The sequence below is a fragment of the Emydura macquarii genome, unplaced genomic scaffold (genome assembly GCF_026122565.2).
Source record: "Emydura macquarii macquarii isolate MOO-44397 ecotype Brisbane River unplaced genomic scaffold, CSIRO-AGI_Emac_v2 contig_71, whole genome shotgun sequence".
NCBI classification, from domain to species: domain Eukaryota; kingdom Metazoa; phylum Chordata; order Testudines; family Chelidae; genus Emydura; species Emydura macquarii.
The window spans coordinates 3,696,404-3,718,736 of record NW_027130208.1 but is presented as its reverse complement, the minus strand read 5'-3'; the positions used below and the strand labels follow the sequence as shown (position 1 = coordinate 3,718,736).

Below are 22,333 nucleotides of genomic sequence, written 5' to 3'. Positions count from 1 at the left end.
TACTGTAATATTATAAAGACAAAATCACTGAAGACTTGATGGCTTTTATCTCAGTGTAATATTGCCTATAGAGTGTATATACTGACATATTTACATTCACTTCTAGTTAGAGACTTCACTAACTTTTACTAGAAGAGCTTATTTTAAAACAGCTCTGTTTTCAACAACCGAAGGAAAACAAGCAAATAAAAGAAGAAACTGACTTTAACAGGAAGACTTTCTAAAAACAACTGTTTAAAATGTCAAAATGTTTTTTTAACAGTTAAACACTTGACTACATATATTCATTTGTTATCATGGGATTTCTCTCAGTACAAGTTCCAGTTATTGCCTCAATCTACAAATAGAGATGCAATGTGCTAGTTTTAAAGATTTGTATAAGCACATAATGGCAGCTTCACTATGCTGTGACAACAGTTAAAGATGGCAAATTAATGGAAACATTTATTTCCTAGTGTAATTACTTCAAAGTACTAAATACGTGTCCATATAAAGTTACTTATTTTACTTTCAAAACAAAGCTTCAATTTAAAAGAAGGAAAAAGATTTCTATGTAAAGATTTAGACGAAAGCTTAATTTTATCTTTAAAAAACCAATACCAGCTAAATCATTAAGAGGACGACAGGTTTCATGCTGTATTATCTCCTTAAGTTTGATTGCTCAATTTCAGCAAAAAACTCTAGTGTTTCCTTTTTTATCAATAGATTTTTTGTTTGTTTTTGTCCTCAAACTTAAAACATCAATTTTTGAGTATTAGAGGGCAAATCAAGATAAAGCCCTTACTGACGCATAAACTTACCTGGTGATAAGAAATAAAAACTGGCCTCCGGAAAACTATCCATTCCACAATCTCGCTACATGGCGGAGTTGTCAGAGAACCTGTATAGCGATAATAACTTCCCAGTGATGTCGGCAGAAGCTCTCTCAGCACAAAGGGATCCAGAAAGGTCTCTTTCTCTGAAGGAAAGATTGACAAATAAAATTATACATATTTTACATGGCTTTGAAGCACGTTTCACATTGATGGATGGCTTTACGATATGCAGTGGTTACAATGTATTTTACCCTAGATATAAAACTACCTCAGAAAGCACTTTTCAGAGTCATTTACTAATTATGAAAAGGACACTTGAAATGTTCCCTATCTTGGGTCAAACATTACAGTTTGATATAGAGGTAGAACAGGCGTGAAACACACTTTGTTTTCCAATTGGTTTCTCTTTTTGAACCTTATGAAAGAATATAATATGGTTTTCAGCATGGCAAGACACTAGTACCTCATAAAATTGCTCTTCAACGTCGTAGCCCATGAAAGTGCAGACTCAGGAAGCTGTACTACTCAACTGGGGGTGGAGCCAGCACATGGGACATCATGTGCTCTGCTGGCCAGTCAAAGAGCACCAAACAATATGCTGGTTTCCCGTCAAACAGTAACTGCAACCCTGGAACAGGGGTCTAGTTATATCTCCCTCCTGGTGCTGCTGAGAATGGAGAACCCAAACCAGATTGCCCATCCCGTGGAATTGCTGGAGCAATGTGTAAGTCTACAAAATCATCATCAGAGAGCCTCTGGAAATGTTGTCCCACTCTTAAACCAGCCTCTATTAATGTGGCTGGACTCAATGCAAGGGAAGTGAGCGGAGCTGCTGGGCAGCCTTGTTGTTATGGGACATTGCATATGGCAATTCTGCCTCCTCTGTCTTTTCTTTGAGTCAGGAGAGGACACTGCTGAGACTGAAGAGATCTTCCCCTCCATGCAAATGTGGCCTCTCGCTAGCTTCACTTTCTTCCAGTGCGCTGAGCTGAGTCATGGGAGAACACCTAAGGGTGGTTCTCTATCTCGCTGTCTACTGAAGAGGAAAGGAATGAGGCCAGCCTTTCTGAAAGCCTTCCCGGCCCGGATCAAACCAGGCACCTCTGTAGTCAACCTGTCAGCTTCCACTTCATTCCTGCAGGCCCATCAGAACAGATAGCCTGTCCTGCCCCAACTTTCCTTATGAGGATGATGTCTGAGCAGTCCTGTTAGTGCATCGAGGGTGGGGCCAGGATGAGACACTATTTCCCGGCAGGCCAAAATTACAGAACATGGCACTGGACACATTGTCCCCATCACAGTCACTTCCTGAACTGTAAACTTCTCTGATTTCATTTGGTCTCCCAACATTTAGACTAAGAATTAATGAGGAGTTTCTGCTGTAATCACATTTTTTATGTATCATTTAAAATGTTTTAAAAATTGTATTCTACACAGACAAAGCGTTGGCCTTGATAGTCTAATATAACTTTTCTGTCCAACTTCTGTGAGCCTGTAAAGGCAGATAGCTAGGCAGCTGGGTTTTGCAGGTCTATTGTATAGTCACATAAAATAGATTTCACCATGTGTAATTCACACAGTCAAAAATGACCCGAAGTCAGAGACATGCAGTGACCTGAATGGATCATCAACATTCAAAAGAAGAAAATTCAAGAGGCGCATTTGTATTCTTTGTGGAATTCAGTTGTTTCAGGACCTCTTGTTCTCACACTTCACAGACACAGCCTGGAGTAAAACTGACATAACATCACCTTGAAATCCAAACAAATACATTGTACAAATTCAGATTAATTAATAGCTACAGTTCTGTAACATTTAAATTTGGGAGGACACACCATAAAAGAAGGAAACAGCTGCAGGCAAGACGGCCTCTCCATTGTTCCTTTGCAGTTATCCCCTGAAATCTGCATGATTAAAGGGCTGAACCTCCCACTGGGTCTATGGAAAAGGTACCAATAAGATGCTTGATAAGTGCTTGATGCCTATCGGCTATCCCAACAATGGAACTTCTCCGTTGCAGAGAAAGTGTCTTCCTTCCTCACTTCCTTTGTACAGCTCGATCTTCTCTGGACTTTACATAAAAGCCCATATTAGGACTGGTCAGCAATGGTGCTTATCTAGTCTCATCAGAGCTAATAAGCTAGCCCACTTCCCCCTACCTGTGAGGCTTCTCACGGCTTACTTGACTTCAAGGTGATAGGACATATTTCAGCAGAGAACCCAGAGAGGCAGGATTAAAAAGCTGCGGAATTCAGTTTCACTAAACCGCACAATTTTCTAGCAGCCTTGATCACATCAAAGGAAGGTATATCTTTGTCCCCGGGCACTTTTCCTGTAATCATGATATTTTTCTGTACTGCTGATGAAAGATGTAAATGTGTGATGCACTGTAAGCATTTGAGATTCTGCTACATAACAGCAACAGGTGTGCAATGTCTCTGAAGCCTTCAATGCTCCAAAATATGAATAATTCTATTAATGTCAAAGTATATATGCTAAGAGCATGGTTGTCTTTTCCTTACTGGATATTTTTTCCTTATAATGCAAACAGATATGATAAAAAAGCGGGACATGTTTTTGGCCCTTAAACCGAAACATTATCCCTTTATGAAAATAAAAGCTTTGTTTTTTAAAATAGAAACGGTCAAACATGCACCACTGACCAAAGTTCGTAGGGGTCCCTATCAAGCATTTATAATCATTGCTGTGCATTTTTTTTCCCCACAGCCAAGCTTAAATGGACACAATCTCAAATTCCATTTGCTCATTTTTACAGATGAAAATTTGGTCAGTAAAAACTGTGGGTTCAGTTTTAGGTTCTGATTTTCAAATGCATACTGCATATATCTTTGAAACAATTAAAAAGAAATACACTTTTCAAAAAGACACATGACTGTGTGCCTAGTAAGTGCATGCAATTGCTTGTACAAATGTGGTATTTGCACATACAAATGGACAGTTATGAACCCAACAGGCCATTTGAACATCCAAATAACGATTGCATGGAAATTAGATGCAATGTGTACAGACTCTTTAAAAATCCTCTGCCTCACATTCATTAAAGTCTTCAGTTAAAATTAACATTCTGACTCCTTTAATCTTTTGCTAGAATGTATGAAAAATATTTAAAATGCTGGACAAATGTACACATAAAACAACATACAAGTATGGCAACTGTTTTATTAAAGGCCGATAGAAGAATGAAGCTCATATTCCACTTTCAAGGATTTCTGTGCCATATGCTGACAATTTTATATTTTAATAATTAATTGTTCATCAAAGGAAAAGAAGAACAGGGATGCTAAATTCAAAGTTATTCAAATTGCAAAAATGAATAATGTATGACTTTTATATTAAATACACACTGTATTAAGTAGTCTACATTTCATCCAAGTCTGTCTTTCATTTTTAAACATTTTGAACTACAACATGAATAATCAACTAAGGAAAGCTTATTTAGACAAAGAAATACCTTATTTGAATGCAAACTGAAAGTATCCGACTATGATTAAATTTTGGTTATCAATTAGGCAGATTTTTTTTTTTAAGTGTCTGGAAAGTCACAGTGAACTGTGAAAGAGAAAATTTCTTGGAGAAAAAATACAGCTTTGCTAACACACAGTTAACGTGAGGCATGATATATATTGTCCAATTTATTTTTGTTTAGCTACAAGCAATGTTGTACCTTTTCATTAATAAATTCCAAAGATTAAAACAAAGAACACATATAAATTGGATTAAAATATGATAATTAAAATATTAGACAATAATCAGCTGATTAATTGCATCCGCTGTATTTTAATAACTTAATATTTTGTAAAAGTCTGTTAATTTGTATCTAGAGGCACAGTATTGGGTTTGAGAACCATGCAATTATAAATATGTCTCGATCTGAATGCTTAATTATGTTACAAGAATAGTATATTTATTTGTACTTTCTAGCACAAAGATGCTTAACTCGTACAATAATTATCATTGCAATATCTACATTGTGATGCAAAATGCATTTAAAGTGGCCAGCCTTGAAAACGGTCCAGTTTTGCTATGGATAAATAAATTCTATTTTCAACTCTCTACTTTCCTATAATTTCTGTAGGAACACTACTAATACTGAAGCCTGGTCTACATTTACCTTCAAATTTGGCGGCAGTCAACGGGAGTTATGCAAGCTATGCAGAGTAGCTGGTGTAACTCCCGTTTACTTCTAACTCCTCTTCTACGCAGCATCTTCGCTGCGCTGCACCACTTGAGGGGGTGGTTTTAACACGCTGACTTCCGGATCGATTGAGCAGTCAGTGAAGACCTGCTCAATCGATCCAGATAGATCGATCTGACAGCGGCGAATTTGCCACCGTCAGTGGAGACGTGCCCTAAGTAGTTGTCTACTTACTAAGAGGAGCATTTTCAAAAGCACTCAAGTGATTCAGAAGCCTGAGTCACATTTTCAAAAGTGATTTAGGTACTTGGAAGCCAAAATCTCACCGAAAGTCAGTGAGACATAGACTCCTGAGTTCCTAGGTCATTTTTGAAATTCTAAGTCAGTTAACTGCTTTTGAAAATTTTATCCTGAATTACCATCACTACGTAACTAAGGGTGACTAGTGTACAGCGTATAGTCATCTTTATCCAGTGTCCTTCTACCCATCACTGAAATACGGTGCTGAACTCTAGAGGGGAAGGCAGCATCTCTTAAAACAGTCTAGGCTTCCACTGCACAACTGTTTACAACAAGGAATGAAATAAACTTTCTCCAACTGAAACTTAAAGGCAAGTTAAAGTAGCCAGAGGCATTCACTGCAGACACAGAACAGCTCAACTTGTACTTTTTTTTTTTTTTAAATGAAGATGAACTTGGTTGGAAAAATCATCTAGCCCCCCCGCCCCTACCGCCTTGTATGGGTTAGACCCAGCTTTCCATCCTCAGTGGTGAAGGGTGGGGAATGAACTGAGTTGGGGTGGGGTCTCTTGATGTATGAAGGTGAGAACAATGAAACTTGGAGTTGGCCCAAACATCTTTCTGCAGATGTCCTGGGGGAGTGAGGTCAGGGACCCAGAAGGCTGGACGGAGCTGGGGGATTTATGGTCTGTTGCATCTGGAGACCTTTCAAGAAATATTACAAGAGATATTTTACCACTGCTGATCTACGGTAACCAAGCAGCCTAGTGGTAAGACACCTTTGGCACCACTCCACGCCTGCTGCAAGGGAAAATGCATAATAACCCCCTGACTTCTTTCCCAGTATAACAGAGGCAGGGAGTCTGAAAATGAAGGGCCATCACTTACCGGCAGAGTGTGAAACTCTTTGGGACTAAGCCCGCTCACTTGGCAGGAGGACTGAGGTTTGGGAGCCACTGGAGCTCTTGCAGAATGCCCCAGAGCTGACCATCCTTCCTAGACCACTGGGAAAGACGCTGCTACCTAGACCCACTGCAGACTCTGAGGCCTGCCAGTTCACATGGAGGCTCTCATCCCAAGCCTCTAAAATGAGCATCATCTCCCTGCGGCGGGAGTCACCTGCTGACAATGGAGCTCCGCAGCAGGTGAGATCCCAACCTCTGGCCCTGGTGGGGAGGGGGGCTTGCTCGCTACTGCTGCCCAGTTTGGGTCTGCATGAGACACTCGTCTGCTGGGATGCTCCAAGGAGACTGCACAGACATGCCAAGAAATAAGAGAAAAGCACACAACCTGTCTAGTAGGAGACAGCACGCCCCTAGACAAACCCTGGCTTTGACCGGCAACTGGTGACCTCCTGGGAGTGTCTCTGTCCTGAGGACCCAAGAATTCTCCAAAACCTCACACCAGCTATTCCAGCAGCACCTTAAAGACTCCCTAAACTCAGCCTTGCATCTTTTGAAACATACCCACATGTATCTCCCAAAACAGCCTCCTCGACCTGATGAAAGAACAGCAGGGGATTCATGAAGTCTACTCAGGACCATGGCGTACATACTTATTTTATGTGGGAAGCACTTAGACACTATGATGCGGGGCTATACAATAAAAGACAGATGCCGTTGCATGCACTAGTCAAGACTTCTGTGTACCCCCACAAGATGCTTCATGGATCGCCTCATTCAATACCACGGAGACCCTGTGTTAGCCCACCAAACTGCATCCCTACTGTCTCCTCCACTACTCCTGTTCCAGACACCCCTATCAATACCGACGCATGAATATATATCTGAACGGAAAATTTGGTATTCAGAAATGAACTTGAATCACACCAAGTATGGCTCTAATATTAGATTCCTGCCCTCGACCTAAAGGAAAATTTTCATTTGAAAAAGATGGGGTAAACCTGTTCTTTGTAGCTATTATTTCCAGGTAAACATGGCAAAGCACAGAAAAGTTGCAACCTGATATCAGCCCAATGAAATGCCACCATAAATCTAATGCAATCAATTTTATTAATTATTCACAAATAGCAGCTCTTTGCGTAAAGCACTGAAGCATGTGTTTAAAAAAAGGGTCCACTCTAATATTTCCAAAGGAAAAATGAATAAGTATCACAGATTCATCATCAACAATTAAAAAAAATGAAAGTGACATAAAAAATCACTGCGATTTCTACAGCATAAAAGAACAATTCGTTATTTTAATTCTCTTCTATTCACAGGCAAGCAGAGTAACATGGCCTGCTGAATACATACTTGACCTCCTGATGCAGCGGTATTAAAAAGGAAAACAGCATTAATGCCCAACTCTTGCTCTTTCTTTCAGCACAACACTGAAAGCATTTAATTAACAGGAAAGTTGAAATTAGTACAGATAAGTAGATTGCATGTTCTAGTTCCAGGTCTATCCACGAGCACTTGTAAAAGCTTCTTGCAAAATTCTACTAACCCAGAAGGCAAGAAAAATATCGTTAGTTTTTTATTATCATAATTATATTATTGTAGGGTCGGTGAGCAGATTCATTGCTTAGGCTGTTACATTTTCCTGATGGTTATGCAAGGTTGCACTAGGCCACCTTGTTAAACCCATGCAAGCAAACTGAAGACAGAGAGAGTTTGCAGGGATGCTACAGATAACAGACTTATGTACATTACCTATCTGTCTAGGCCAGGGGTGCCAAACATCCGGCCCACCAACCTTTTTGGTCCAGCCGCTGGTAGCAGCATGCGCTGCCGTGACATCTCGCAGCGTTGTACTCTTTGGCGGCGTCGCGCACTGCCGCCAGACAGTACAACCCTGCGAGATCTCACGGTGCCGCCAGAGAGTACAACCCCGCGAGATCTCACGGTGCCGCCAGAGAGTACAACCCCGCGAGATCTCACGGTGCCGCCAGAGAGTACGGTGCCGCCAGAGAGTCACGGTGCCGCCAACCCCGCGAGATCTCACGGTGCCGCCAGAGAGTACAACCCCGCGAGATCTCACGGTGCCGCCAGAGAGTACAACCCTGCGAGATCTCACGGTGCCGCCAGAGAGTACAACCCCGCGAGATGGCGCGGCGTCACGCGCTGCCACGAGATCTGGGTACGCTGGCGGCAGCATGCACGAGACACAGCGCTCCAAAAGGCGGGAGAGGGACAACGTGGTCTTGGGGCATCGCGCAGTACTATAATTCTTAACCACTGATCGATTCTTTTAATCGTAAAATAGTAGTAGTTGTAGAAGTGAATTTACTGCAGTTTTTATATTGCTGATATCTAGCAAATAAAATATAATACTACATAAAAATAGTTGTGCCTAGCATTTTGATTTCTGGTATGTATGGCCCACTTGAAATACATTTAATTCAAATCTGGCCCGCCATAGCAAATGAGTTTGACACCCCTGGTCTAGGCATCACTGTGGTAGCAGAACTGGTACTAGCAAATCCATCCACTTGGAAGTGCAGGATCGTTTCCCCAGTAGACAACAAATCAGATATTAAACGGATACTAACAACTGATCTTTACCAAAGAGTACAGTTAGTGAGAGCAGGAGCCAAAGATATTTTCTCACATATTGTCATTGGAATATACTGCCTCCAAAGACCGGCTTGCTAAAAATAAATATTAGAAAAAAGCTCAGTGAAGATAACATTGAATTTAATCACTGAAAAATAAATGGACTCCTTGAGACACACAAGTAAACAACACCCCGACTATCTGCAACCTAAACCCTTTTCAAATCTACCAGAAACTTGGACCAGGGACCACAGGAGAACCCCTGTATGTCAAGTATGCTTGTATATCCCAAGGAGTGTTCTGGGAGTTTCATCAGTTTTCCTGCAGGAAAACAAGAACCCACCTGGATTGAAAACAAGATCTAAAAAAGAATTTATTTCCAGAATTAACGCATGTGGAATACTTGATAGACGGGAACACTACACAGACCGTGGACTTTAAATACTTCAAGTACAGCTGTGGAATTTGCAATTCCAAACACCAAAAGCTTTGAAATTTTCCCAAACCCGTAAAGTGGTATTATTGCCTATTTTATTTTCACAACGAGCCAATTCATTCAAATATTTCTGGATCCTAATCTTTTAAAACCAACAACCAAAACCAATCAGAACAGGACACTGCACACCCACGGAGTCAGAATTTCTGGGACGAAGAAGGTTGTAAGATATGGAAAAAAGGAACCAATATACTAGAATGATTTCAAGATGTGGTTACCAACAATGTTTTATCTGGAAGGGTGTTCAAAGGAGTACAAGAAATACTTGATGTGTGAATCAAGAATGAAGAAGAGTTTTAGATAGTCCAGTGTATTTAGGATAATTCTTGCAACTTTCTACGGGCTATTTATTAGAGCTACTGTCTTGACTGAATGACGTAAGGAAATCTAGGCAACACAGGAGGCATTCCAAAGTGAGAGCAGAGGACAGATGATGACAACACCACATTACCTGCCCCAAAGAGATGGCAATCTAATTTAAGACAAGAATGAGCATAACAAAGCACTGGGAGGAAGGCAAGAGGGAGAATGAGCATGTTTACATGAGTCATGTGATTCCAAATCATTTTAGTTTTATTACAGGCAGGGCTGGCAGCTCTGCCAATTATGGTTGCCTGATGCTTCCCGCCCCATTTCCAGTTGCTTATAATTTTGCCAAACTTTAACCACTCAGGCTGACATTTTCTGCGCCGAGTGTCTGCCTTAGGCTGAATATTTTGGAAAGTTGCAGCCAAAAGAGTTCAGTCGTTTCTACGAACGAGGCTAGGGGAAAAATACATTGCAAAACAATGTTAAAAATCCTGGCAGCCTTTTCTTTGAGAAGTTTTGGAGCAGAGGCTTGAAAGTTGGCAGAGGGTGACCTTTGCATCAGGAACGGGCCTTTTGCTACTCTTGTGAAAATAGGCTCAAATTTCGGCTAAGTTTTAAGCCTCTGAAAAATGTCAGTTTGTACATGCTCGGGAAAGACTCCTCAGAGTTTAGCAGCTAAGATCTCTGAAGATTCCATCCTCACTGAGCATTCCTGCCAAACATGTCACCAGTCTGTGCACGAGCCCTCCCCACAAAGCAAATGAGCATGCTCCAGCCCAGGGCTAAAGGGGCAAAGCCAGATTTTCCCCTGTAATTGCTGTCCCCAGCTGCTGTGGGTAGGGTGAGGCTGGAGTGTGTGTCTGCTGAGCTCTCCAGGAGCTCCGTCCTGGTGCTGAGCAAGCATGGAGGAGACAGGTGTCTGTTTTGAATGCAGTGGTGACAAAAGCTGGACCAGGTGAGAGGGGAAAGGAGTATATTGGGACGAGGAACCTGGTGAGACTGGGACTGGAGGGTGGGGAGAGGGAAACTGTGCTCGAGCCTGAGGAGGGATGGAGACTGGGATCTGATGAGGAAAATGGGTGAGGAGAGAGAAGACATTGAGATAGAATAGGAACTGAAGGGTGGAGTTTGGGATTGGCTGGCCAAGATGCGTGGGGCAGGAAACCAGTGCGCCAGGGGGCGGAGGAGTAGGGACAGGGGAAAAATAGATCAGATGAGGAGCCACCATGCAGAGGAGAATTGAGATGGCTGGGCAAAGAGACTGGGACAAGGCACCGTGAAGAGGATGAGGGTGGGGTTGGGAGACAGACTGGATGCGGAGCCTGGGAGAGAAACTGGAATTGGGAGCCAGTGGGGAGGGGAAACAGGGTTGGAGGGGGAACAAGTGGGGTTAGGTCAGGAGAGAGAACAGAAAACAAGTCAGGAAGAGGGAATGGAACTAGCTGGGCAAGAAGCCTGAGGAGTGTGGACTGGCGAGGTGAGGAGAACGGGATGGGAACAAGGAACCAAGGGGATGGAGACAGGATTGGGATGGGAACAGTTTGGAGGGAATGGAGCAAAGAGGTTAAGCTTGGGGGAACTGGGCAGAAGTGGAGATGTGTGGTGAATGAGGCAGGGGCTGCAGGAAGAAACAAATGGATGGTCTCATGGTTAATGCACCTGAATGCTGCCCTGGAGAATTGTTTTCTATCCCTGCCTCTGCCACAGAGTTCCTGTGTGATGCTAGTCAAGTCACTTAAACCAAACTTTTCACAGGCAGTCTCTCAGTGTTTGTTCCCCATTTCATGAGTGCCCAGCCTGAGGTGCAGGGGGCCTGATTTGCAGAAGTGCTGACCACTCACAGCTACAATGGAAATCAATGGAGCTGTGCTCTTGGCAGTATCAAATGCTATATAGTACTAAGTCATCTGTAAAAACAGGGCCTCAGCATCTCAAACTGAGCATCTAAATTAGAGGGCAGTTTTGATCCTTCTCTCTCTAAGCCTCAAGTCCCTATCTTTAAAAGGGGGTTAACACCCCTCACCTCCCAGGGGTGTTGTGAATATCAATGAATGCTTGCGAAGCACAGACACTATAGAGACAAGCGCCACTGAAAAGCCTGTGAGGAAATTAAGAATTCTGTCTTCAGAGCAGGGTTTCGATAGTGTGCTCTCAATAAGGCCTAGAGCAATGCACTGAACAATGAGATAAAACAAAATATTGGAATAGCTGCTCAGTAAGTGAGCGTCATCCATCCTGTGCACTGAATAAGGCAGGAGTCCTGGGGAGGGAAAAAGGATGTGCTCATGTAATTAAAACTGAATCAGAATGCATATGCAAATGGGGCCCAAATTAAGGTTGCACAGGCAACTTGATTCTGGCTCCTCCTAACTTTTAAATGCTCGACTCTGCAACTTTAATCATGTTCTTTTAACGTCGTTGGGTGTGTAATTACATTCTCTATGTAAAATCAGCCCACTGGCCCTCTATCTAGCCAGTATCAGTGGTTCTTCCTACAGAGAACAGACCAATGGGGATTTCTAATGTTTATTTGACATATTCTTGTAAATGACTCAGACCCCTGCAGTTATGCATGTAGCTGGCCAATGTAAAAGATGTGAACCGATCATCTCTGCTCTCATCTTCCTTACCCTGCTTCCGTCCGCGTACTGTGTGTTACCCAGTGATCATGTTCGGGTGTCCCTCACACTGCTACACTTCGAAGGCAGCGCGCACAAGAACAGCCGAGGAAAAAAAAAAAGAATGGCACCCAATCATCCCTACAACCTGTTCTTGCTTGTTTGCATTCTCAGCCAATACATCCTACTCTTACGACCTTCCCTTTCCAAACTCCACGGGGTGTTTGCCTTCTTCAAAGTTGCACTTTAAAGATGAAGTCCCAAGATAATCCTCCTTTTCCTTTCTACAACCTGCAGCTCTATAATGCAGAGAACAAACAGTTTGTCAGGTGGTGTTATGGCTAAAGTTAAAAACAAAAGAAAAAAACCTGTCACGTTGCTAATGGTGTTTTCTTGTTATTATGCCTGGTGGTCTGATAGATCCGCAGGGTAACTAACACTGTCTGGATTGCTTCCTTTTTAGTGCTGATTTATTTTTAACAGGTTATTCAACGCCTTTTTGCCTATGACAACTTTAGTGATGTGCAGCTTATTCATTCCCTATTCTTTTTTGAAGCAATCCAGTTCCTCTCTCTACCTCAGCATGGTCTTCTCTCCCCTCAGGCACCTCTAAATCTTGGTGACCATCACCTACCTCACTGTTCTCCTCTCGCCCTTGCTGGAGGGAACACAAGGTCAGTCTCTACCCTATTTCCACCTGGGCTTAAATTATGACACTTACCTATTAATACAAAGTCAGAAGAAATAAAGAACAAAACCCAAGAAATTTCGCAAGTAGCCACTTAAATAAGCAGAGGTCGAAAACAAAAAAACCCCTACCAAGCCCCAGATGAGGAAACAAGCAACACATGCCAGTGATTCACTTTCTGTTTGTTCACAAGCCTTTGATCTTGCTGTGCACACTTTGATTTTCAGCACTTGGTTTGACAAGGAGGGAATAGGAGCACCTTCTTTATGACATTCATAGAAGGGTTTTCCAGGCTGGTAAATTATCTGCACTGCTACTGATAACTTTCTGCTCACTTGTGGAAATCCTTGGCAAGCAGAACAGGGGACAGGGAAGAGCAGCAGACTGCATCCTACCGATGCTGGCAGAAGGTTTGGTGGGGCCTGGAGTGGTGCTGACTGCTTTTCATTTTTCGAGAGAGCAGGTGGGTGAGGCAACATCTTTTACTGGACCACCTTCTGTTGGTGAAAGATAAGAGCTGCCCAGGTCCCCAGAGCTCACCAGCAGAAGCTGGTCCAACAAAAGATAGGACCTCCCCCACCCCGTCTCTCTAATATCCTAGGGCCAACATGGCTACACCAACACTGCGTACTTTATTTTTCTGTTTGCTGCAGTGTTTGAACAGGAAGACTGAAGGAAGAACACATACACCGTGTGCGTGTATGTGCGACGGACAACGCTGAACAGCAAAGCAGTCACTGCTCCCAGGTATTGCCTTCACGACATATAATATTTTGAGAGGACTTTACACCGGTGGAGGCAAGCGATCTACTGTAATGGTAATCCTCTGCAAAATACATGACCTGATATTAGTGTCCCCTGGACCTCTGAAAGTGGGCACCCACTTTCTGTCTGAGCACAGAAGAGGATCAGTACGAAAGCTGGCAGGAGCAGCTGCTGTCTAGCCCATCATCCGCTGCATCAAGTACTCTTCTGAGGACACTTTTTGGGAACAAAAAAATGGAGGTGGGGGAGCGCCTGGCTCTGTAGACTAGGAACGATATCTCGGCAGGGTCATTGATTATTCACATGCTGCCCACGTCACAGCGACGACCACCACATCTTTATGTCTGATTTAACATCAATCAATTCCTACTGATTGTCACAAAAATAATCAGCACAACTGGCCCTGATCTTTGCTGTCAGAGACCGCAAGAACTGCATGGGCACCGAAAAAGCCCCGGGAGGCCAAGACTGGAAGGAAGTCAGCAGGTCAGCCTCAGAAAACTTGCACGGCTGCCCCATGCTATGTCCTGTCTGTGGGGAGAGGGCTCCACTCTTCAAGCTTGTCTATCTAGCATGAGCGCCACCAGAAACAGACCCATTTACAGTATTTCTAGTATATTTTGTACCAGATTTTAAGAAAAAGAGCGAGAATAGCATGCACCTCTCTGGAGGGATAGAGCGACAATCCCTGGCAAAGCAGAAAACTGGAAGCAGTGTCAACATCAGCAATAAGCATCTGACAGCTCTGAGAAAAGCTGCCTCTTCATTCATGTGCCTATGCAATGTTTTGCAAGGGTGCATGCTGGAATTTGGGATCAAGCACAGTATGTGATGTGAATGTGCCATGAGGCAGGAACACGTGAAGCAAACCTGAAAGAATTGTCATTTATCCACCACAGGGTTAAGATGTTTGGCACATCACTAGTTTTCCTTCCAGCGAAGGAACTTTATTTGGTGTTCTTGTAAAATTAAGCTTAATGTGACAGTAAGATTCTAGGAAATTATGCCTGGAGATGAAGGAAATAAAGTGAATTCTGAGCAGCGACTAAGCCCATATTGATTTTTATGTGTACATTTCTCTATCATCATTACTAAGCCGGTGACATTGTGAAGGGCACAATTATTTATGTTCCATCAAATTAGTGTGTAATTCAAATCCCTGACAAAATCTCAAACTGCTTCCACAGGAAGTATTTCTGGCATTGAAAATGTTCACTTACCCCTAGAAGGGCACTTAAAAGTAAGAGACCTTTACAGGGAAAAAGGAAAAGCTATATTACCACCACCAATGCCACCAGCACGTACTGGTGCATGTAACAGGTTTCACAATTATTTCATGTGAAATGCGATTGTCTTTCTGTTCTGCCCCTTGCATAATGGGTTCCTCATCCAGGATTTGAGCTCCTAGGTGCTACAGCAATGCAAACAAATACACAAAAAGCACGATTCTTGTTAGCTGAGTTTTTCTTTCAAAACAGCTTGATAATTAGGTAGTTTATGCCATTATTTGCCAAGTATCGTTGCTTTAACGGTGGGGAAGAAAACAAACAGCCAAAGCTGCTGCAGAGACTCGGTCTCCGCAAACATGGCCCTGGTCCCCCACGGACCCCTCCGGATCCCTAGAATTTGAGTGTGGATCCCATGGGGGTGGGAGAATCTCCACTGGGGGATCCTGGTAGAGTTCTGCTCCTCCTTCATCCTCTTCTAAGAGTTTTACTGCAGAATGAGCCAGCCCATGGTAGTTAGGGCAGTCTGGGGTGACAGGCAGAGGGATTTGGAAGACACCACTACCAGCATCACTCGAAATAACTTTTGGAAACATTTCTAAAACTGATTTTTTATTTCCGGATTTATTTTTAATACATGGCACATGTAGAGTAAGCAACGGCAAGGTATGAAGATTTTGTGCTTGGGATGACATATAACTAAGTCAAAAGCAACATGGCCATCCCAAACGAAGGACCACATTATACCATCATACACTATTATTATCTGATGCTCATGTACATATGCACACATGGCCTCAGATGTTACTATGATAGCACCGTAGAAGTAGCTTAGACAGCCACAGTCCACAGATGGCAAAGACATTCAAAGTTCCTCATTTGGCCCATTTCCATCTTCTTTTATTTGTATTGGCTGTATTAATTGATGTGCTCCCTCCCCCATTAGCAAACTGCCCAAACTTCAGAGTTTCCATCTAACTAAAATACAGCTTAGCTGAAGAGTCCCTATTATGTGAGAATCAGAGTTAACTGATGACAAATGGGAGCCCTGTAAGACACAACCCCTGGGGATTCTGTATTCATTTCAGTTTATAAAAACGAGTCCACATAAAGCTTTAGTAAATTACATCAAGTAAAGCCATAAAAGCACTTAGAACAGAACTGAAGTTGTTATGTGTACAGTTACTCCACACAGAATGAAAAAGGCAAAAGAGAAGAAAGATCAGTATTTAATCCAATAACTTTTTAAAAAACAATTTAGTAGGAGAAGCCGCCCGTTCACCTCCCTCCAAAAAAACGCCTTTTTCCCACACCAAAAAATAAGCCTTTAATCAGCCAAAACAGGAAGGAAAGGGAGATTTTCCTCCATTTTTTTTCTTAGCTTTTTTTTAAGGAAGCAAGTTATTGAAATATAACAACCTATTTCCTTCCCTTGACATAAGTAGCCTTCTGTGCATTGTGAGTGAAACAAAAATAAACGTCTTTTATCCACCCAGAGTCTGCTGTCTGTAAGCAGCTCCAAGAATGACAAATCATTATGTGGGTCAAGGAATCCCAAGACAGGGACCAGGTCACATTCTACCAGACTAATCTTTTTGGGACTGGGGTTCTCTTACTAGACACCAGCATGATTATATGCTAGCAGTTATTCCAGCAGCAGTTTTGGAAAAAAAAGTGGGAAAGGAACAGGATGGATTAAACACCATCCACCTTTCCAGGGTAGAGAGGGCCTGGAAAGAGAGAACAAGTGCGATACAAACCTAAAAAAGATTTTGATTCACTTAAATGGCAGCTTGACTTCAGTGTTAACTCATCCTTGGTATTTTTTTTAGCCAGTCTGTTATGTAACACAGTGGGAACTGGATAACAACATCTATTTTTGTGGGAAACAACAGAGTTTTCAGCTCAGTGTGTAGTTTTTATTTCACAGTAGAACTCTGCAATTTATAAATGGCAAAACCTATGGAAAATTCTCTAAATGAAGGATTTTGTGGTATGTTATCATTTAACCCCTATTTTTCACTTTCACTAGATTTATTGGAGTGCACAGCTGCAATGTTAAATGACTCTGAAAGCAGAGCAATTAATCCAAAAGCCTATTTGTTTTAATCTAACACTGTCAACTAGTTTTAGGTTTCCAGTCAAGAGAAAAAAAATGTTTGTTAAGCTCTATGGCACCAGCTAATGTCTAAAGACAATCCTCTGAAAAGGTGCAAAGATGTTTTATTGCAGTACTATAGACAGAACAGAGATTTATTATAGTACCTAAAGGCATTTCTGCAGATGCCTTTTGAATCATAATGAGATTATTAAAACTTTACAAATCATTATATTAAAATTTGACAAGCGGACTTTGGAAGTGGAGAGTCTTGATGTCATTGCTAATGATGTATTACCAATGATAAGGTTTCAGGATAATTCCTCAGTAAAACTATTTATAAACATATAAAATATATTAATATTTATTTCAGTACCTGCTATAAGCTCAAGGATAATAGGTTTATGTGCATCAGAACAGCTGAATGATCATATTTATGCCACCATTAGAAAGATGTTCATCTGCTGCAAAGTTTAATTAATTTTCACAGATAGTTAATTTTCTGTTTCATTATCAGCTCCCTAAATTTGAAAGACAAATACTTTATAAACAAATAGGAACTTCAGAGGAGTATTTTTAGGTACTGCAAGATAAATAGCAGGAGTGAAACATCAGCCCTGCATTTGAAGTATTAATATGAATGATCTATTGTACGAAGTTTTGATTGATAACTTACACATTCTAAAGCACTGACTGAAAAGAAACAAATTGTTTAGTGTTAGCCCAAACCCATTTTCAGGTAACAAATGAGTCTGATCTTTACCAATCAAATAATAGCTTTAATGCCCTTAAACATCAGGGAATGAAGAATGTACATCTCAATATGTCCTTTGAAGGGTGACCCGATCCCTTAAGGACAACATTCTAGCCCCTCTACCCTTCCCAGGAAAAAAAAAAGTTTAAATAGCTACTTACCATGATGTACGACACCCTTCAACCCATGGATAATAGGATCCAGTGCTGGATTGTCCCTCTGACTGACCTACATATAAAGGATACATGATTGGTTAAATCTATTCTGGCATCAGACAGAACAGTCTCAGTTTAATCTTCTAAAGAGGAAAAAAAAAAGATGTTATCTAGCAAGCTGCTTACTTCTCACATTTACAATGGCTTCTCAACAAATGTTGCAGATACATGGTATAATAAAATAATGTGAGGAAGGCTAAATCAAAAGAAAGTCAGTCTTCGGAATACATTAAAACATTAGAAATATTACAGCCCCAGCAAAGCCTAAAAATGAACAGCTGATTTCTCTCCACCTTTCTTCTTTTGCATTTACAGATGAAAATTTCTTAGCTAACTAGCAGTTTAAAGTTACCAAAGAACAGTCCGCTACGCACTGAAAATCACCAGCTACTGTTAAGTCAACATGGCTCCACTGAAGTCAACAGAGCTACATTGGTTTACACCAGGAGACGATCTAGCCATTAGAATTTTTTTATTTATATATTTAAAATAACTTATTTAAAAGGCCTTTGGGAAGAAGGAGGGATAAAGACCATGTCAGATAGAGTTCAGGCTATATAGCCTCTGGAATTCGATAATGCAATCCTCTGTGTTCCTGGGGCAAACATTTCCATAGTATTCTTCTGAATCAGAGATAAATCACATCCTTGGCAGAGATGTTCTAGCCAATATCCAGAGATGGGGGGTAAAACCAGCAGAAACAGGGACATTAAACCCCATCCTTCCCCAACTTCAGTTCAAATGCAACTTCCAAACTGAAGCCCCATTTCTGTCACTTGTTTGCAACACAGCTCAGCAAATAATTGGCAACCAATAATAATGACAAATTTTACCTTTTTCCCTGTTCGCTGAGTGTCTGTAGAGCAGCTTAGAATTTATATTAACACTTTCATTATTTAAAATGACTTGTCAATTTATTTTTGGGAAATAAATGCCAGCATGTACCTTGGTCACGCACTGTTTTTTTTGCCAACATTGGATGTTTAGAATTTGAGTAGTGTTGATTACTTTTGGATGGGTATATAAGTCACTGCTCTCCCCTACAGATGAGCACATAATGGATATTTTGTTTTGGGAGCCAAACCGGGGGATGGGGGATATCTGTTTCGATTAGAATGGAAACCAATTTTTTGAAAATTTTCATTGAATTGAAAATCACAGAACAATTTCATTTTGAATTGACTGAAATGTTTTGGTTGACTCAAATCTATCTTTCCCCATGAGCTTTTTGTTTTAGTTGTTGTCTGGTGTTTTTCACCTCTTTGTGATGGGTTCTTCCCCCCCCAATACTGGCCAAATTTGAAAACAAAATGCCATTTTGAAATGAAAGCGTCAAAGTGAAACGTTTAGACTTATTTTTCTTTTTAAATTAAGGTGTTTTTCCAGCCGAAACAATTAGTCGATTTCAACCCAAATTCACAAATAGTTTCAGAAAAATGCATTTTTCAGTGAAATTTCTATACTTCTGCACTTCAGGAGATGGAAGCATTTCAAAGGGTGACTGTATGTAATAACTGCACAATATATACTATTTATCAGGGTGGGGTTTCCTTCTCTGTTCCCATTGGAGAAGATGGGGAGCCAGCAGGGAGGTCTAGGAAAGGGTAAATCTTTTTGTTGAGAAAAGTAATCCCAAATAGGGGATTCCTAGCTGGGACACCTCTTCTTCCCCCATGTAGTGCTGCTGCTGTTTCATCTATGGAAGGGAACCGTGGTGTCCCAGTAGTGCCTCACCTCCTTCCACTTCCGATTTTCTATGCCCCATGAGTCTTCACCTCCCCAGCCAGTGAGAAAGCTGTAAGAGGCATGATTCCCCCAAGCCAGTGAGTGCAAGAGGAATTGGCAGGTCTTTATCTGCTTTAAACAGGGGCAAAGGCTCCCCCACACACCCTATATCTTAAGTTCTGACTTTCAGTGCAGCAGGGTGAGGCAGGGAGCAGGCAACCAGCCCTGGCTGTGTGGTGTTTGCTCAGCCACCTATCTCCTGGCCTTCAGTCACAGCACACTCCTAGGAAGGAGCCACGGGAGGTCAATATGGCTGTAGGGGTGGCAAAGACAGAACGGCAACCTCAACCCATGCTAGCAGCAGCTCGAGTGGAGGTGGCCACGGCCAAGTCGTGCGGTTAGAACCTGTCCTCGTGTTGGATGTTCAAACACAGAGTAGTTTAACTGTCCAAGGCTTAACCAACCTGTTTCCACACAACCCCCTCTGGGCCTGCGGATTGCCCAGGGCTAGCTACAGCCTGCATGAAAGAAACTGGATCCCGTCAGATTGTTCTGGCCTCCTTGAAAATCGACCCTCTTTGGTAAAGGTGGGCTAATGCCCAATTCACAGGAAAAGGCCCTACCTCCTCTTCCAATCTTTGTGGGGTTGAGAGACCCGGCTACCCCAGTTCTAACCCCACCAACGGAATTCCAAGTCCTGACGTCAGAACAAAAACCTCATGAAAGAAGCAAACCACAGTTAATTTAACCTCGTGCAACTGCACCTGTATTTCCCCTCAGTGGTCCAGCCAGGGCACCTACTTTCACCTTCTAGCTCCCCAACCATTACCTTTCTGGTGGAGACTCACTTGTTTCTCCCTTCTGACAAGGGCCCTTTCAGGCACAGTTCCCTGCCTTCACTATATTATTCCTGGCACGGACAGGTTGCCCAAGGAAACCTGCTCACTTTCTCTTCAAGAGAGGATTAATAGGTATATTTGTTACATTTATAAGTATCACAAAATTCTTTCTGTGCAAGCCTATCTTATTCTTAAGGTAAAAAGCACTGTAGAGAAAACATATTTAAAACAATGAAATAGCCTACATGCAGGCTAATAGGCTTACAAGAGTTCATCCCAGCCCGAACATGGATTGTGGCAGGAGCAGTCCTTCAAACCCCCACCCAATTGGGAATCTTCTGTAGTCACTCGTTCATCACAGCCCCAGCTCAGAACTAGCACACTCATAACAGGTTTATAAACACCCTTTATACACTTCAAGGGTCTCTGAGCTGAGCTTCCAGGAGTAAGATTCTAGTAGAAAATGGGTTTTCTTCCCCAGACCATAGCGTTCAAAAGGGTGGATTTGAAGTGGGTTATTTGCATTCCCCTCGCCCCCAGCTATTTCCTAGGAAATCCACTTCACACTCATTGTTCCAAAAAGCCCTTTGAACTTCCGAATACCTTCCAGACGTGGCATTAATCAGTTTTCTAGAGACCTTACATACAATTCCACAACAACACATACACAATTGTATTTTTAATACAAGGGACCCCAAAGGTCTGACACCTAATTCAAAAAGGTTTAATTTAATTTGATAACGTTAATTCAGGATGCTGCAGGAAATTGTCAGTCTGTCACTCGCCGCTCACAAAACTGCGCTCGAAAGCCAGCTGAAGGTGACACCACCCATGCAATAGTTCGACTGCCTGGGAAGGCAGGGGATAGCTGCAGCAGCAGGAACAGTAGAGAGAGGCCTGCTTCAGCTCACCACAACCTCTGCGTGGGCTACATAACGGCAGCTCCCTCAACAAGAGAAGACTGACAGTCCTCAGCATCTGCCTTTGGCCAGCACGAAAACGTGGCTGGTTCTCACAGCCCCATCTCACTCTGCGACAAGCCGAGATGCATGCACCCCTTTGGGTTTTTAAACAGTCTGACTTGTAAACCAGCCTTTATTATAGGCCAGGTAAAAATGCTCAGTCCCAGGTGCACTGCAGCCAGACGCCAAGGGAAAGCCTGAATAACTCTGAGTCGCAGCTGAAAGTTACACATTTTCCAGCTACTGAAATCCCCACTTGCTCTGCATTTTATAAGCGATTTAATTAACTGTCAACTTTAGCCACTCCTGCCACTTCATTGCTTTCTTGTTTGCCCTCCTTGATGCTATTTAGCTAACTCAGCAGTTTTTTAATCCATTTTCACAATTAATGGATGTTATTTAATCCAGTGTTCAAAGAATATTCACTACTGCATTTACATTATGGGGTTAGCTCACTGCTGCCATGCTTTTAACTCACTCTACCTTTAAAGGGACATTGTTAAAAAAACCCAACAAACCCACGACTTAAAAATAGTCTCAGGCATGGCCCCTGACCACCGTTGTCAGTTTTTGTGGCTTTTATACTCATTTTGCTGTATCTTTTAAAAAGTGCTTTTCTCACAGCTACTGTGAAAAGGAGAAAGTAACTCAAGAGGACATAGCAAAACACAGAGCGCATAAAGTGATACCAGATGCACAAAGCAACATCAGATGGATGACGTACACAGGAACAAAACAAACAAAGACAAAAAGAGGGAAGTATTTCTTCCCCATCCTCTTCCAAGTCTAATAATCGAAGGTGCTTCTTGCAATAGGGGTACATTTTCAGACACAAGTGTGATTTTTAAAGTTTACCTGTTTCTCCCAGAGCAAGAAAGGAAGGATGATCCAATGGTGAGGAGCGCTACCCTGGGACCTAGGAGACCCAGG

General features: G+C 42.1%; 1 protein-coding gene across 3 annotated transcripts in view; it reads right to left on the bottom strand.

Moving 5' to 3' along the window:
• Positions 1 to 22,333, bottom strand: part of PTPRG (protein tyrosine phosphatase receptor type G) — a 532,225-nt gene that overhangs the window by 132,100 nt on the left and 377,792 nt on the right. For all 3 annotated transcript variants that reach the window (XM_067541509.1, XM_067541517.1, XM_067541525.1), the window contains exons 6-7: positions 17,824 to 17,890; positions 801 to 958 (exon numbers count right to left, since the gene is read on the bottom strand). In XM_067541509.1, coding sequence (XP_067397610.1) covers positions 801 to 958; positions 17,824 to 17,890 — 225 coding nt within the window. The remainder of the gene's footprint in view (positions 1 to 800; positions 959 to 17,823; positions 17,891 to 22,333) is intronic.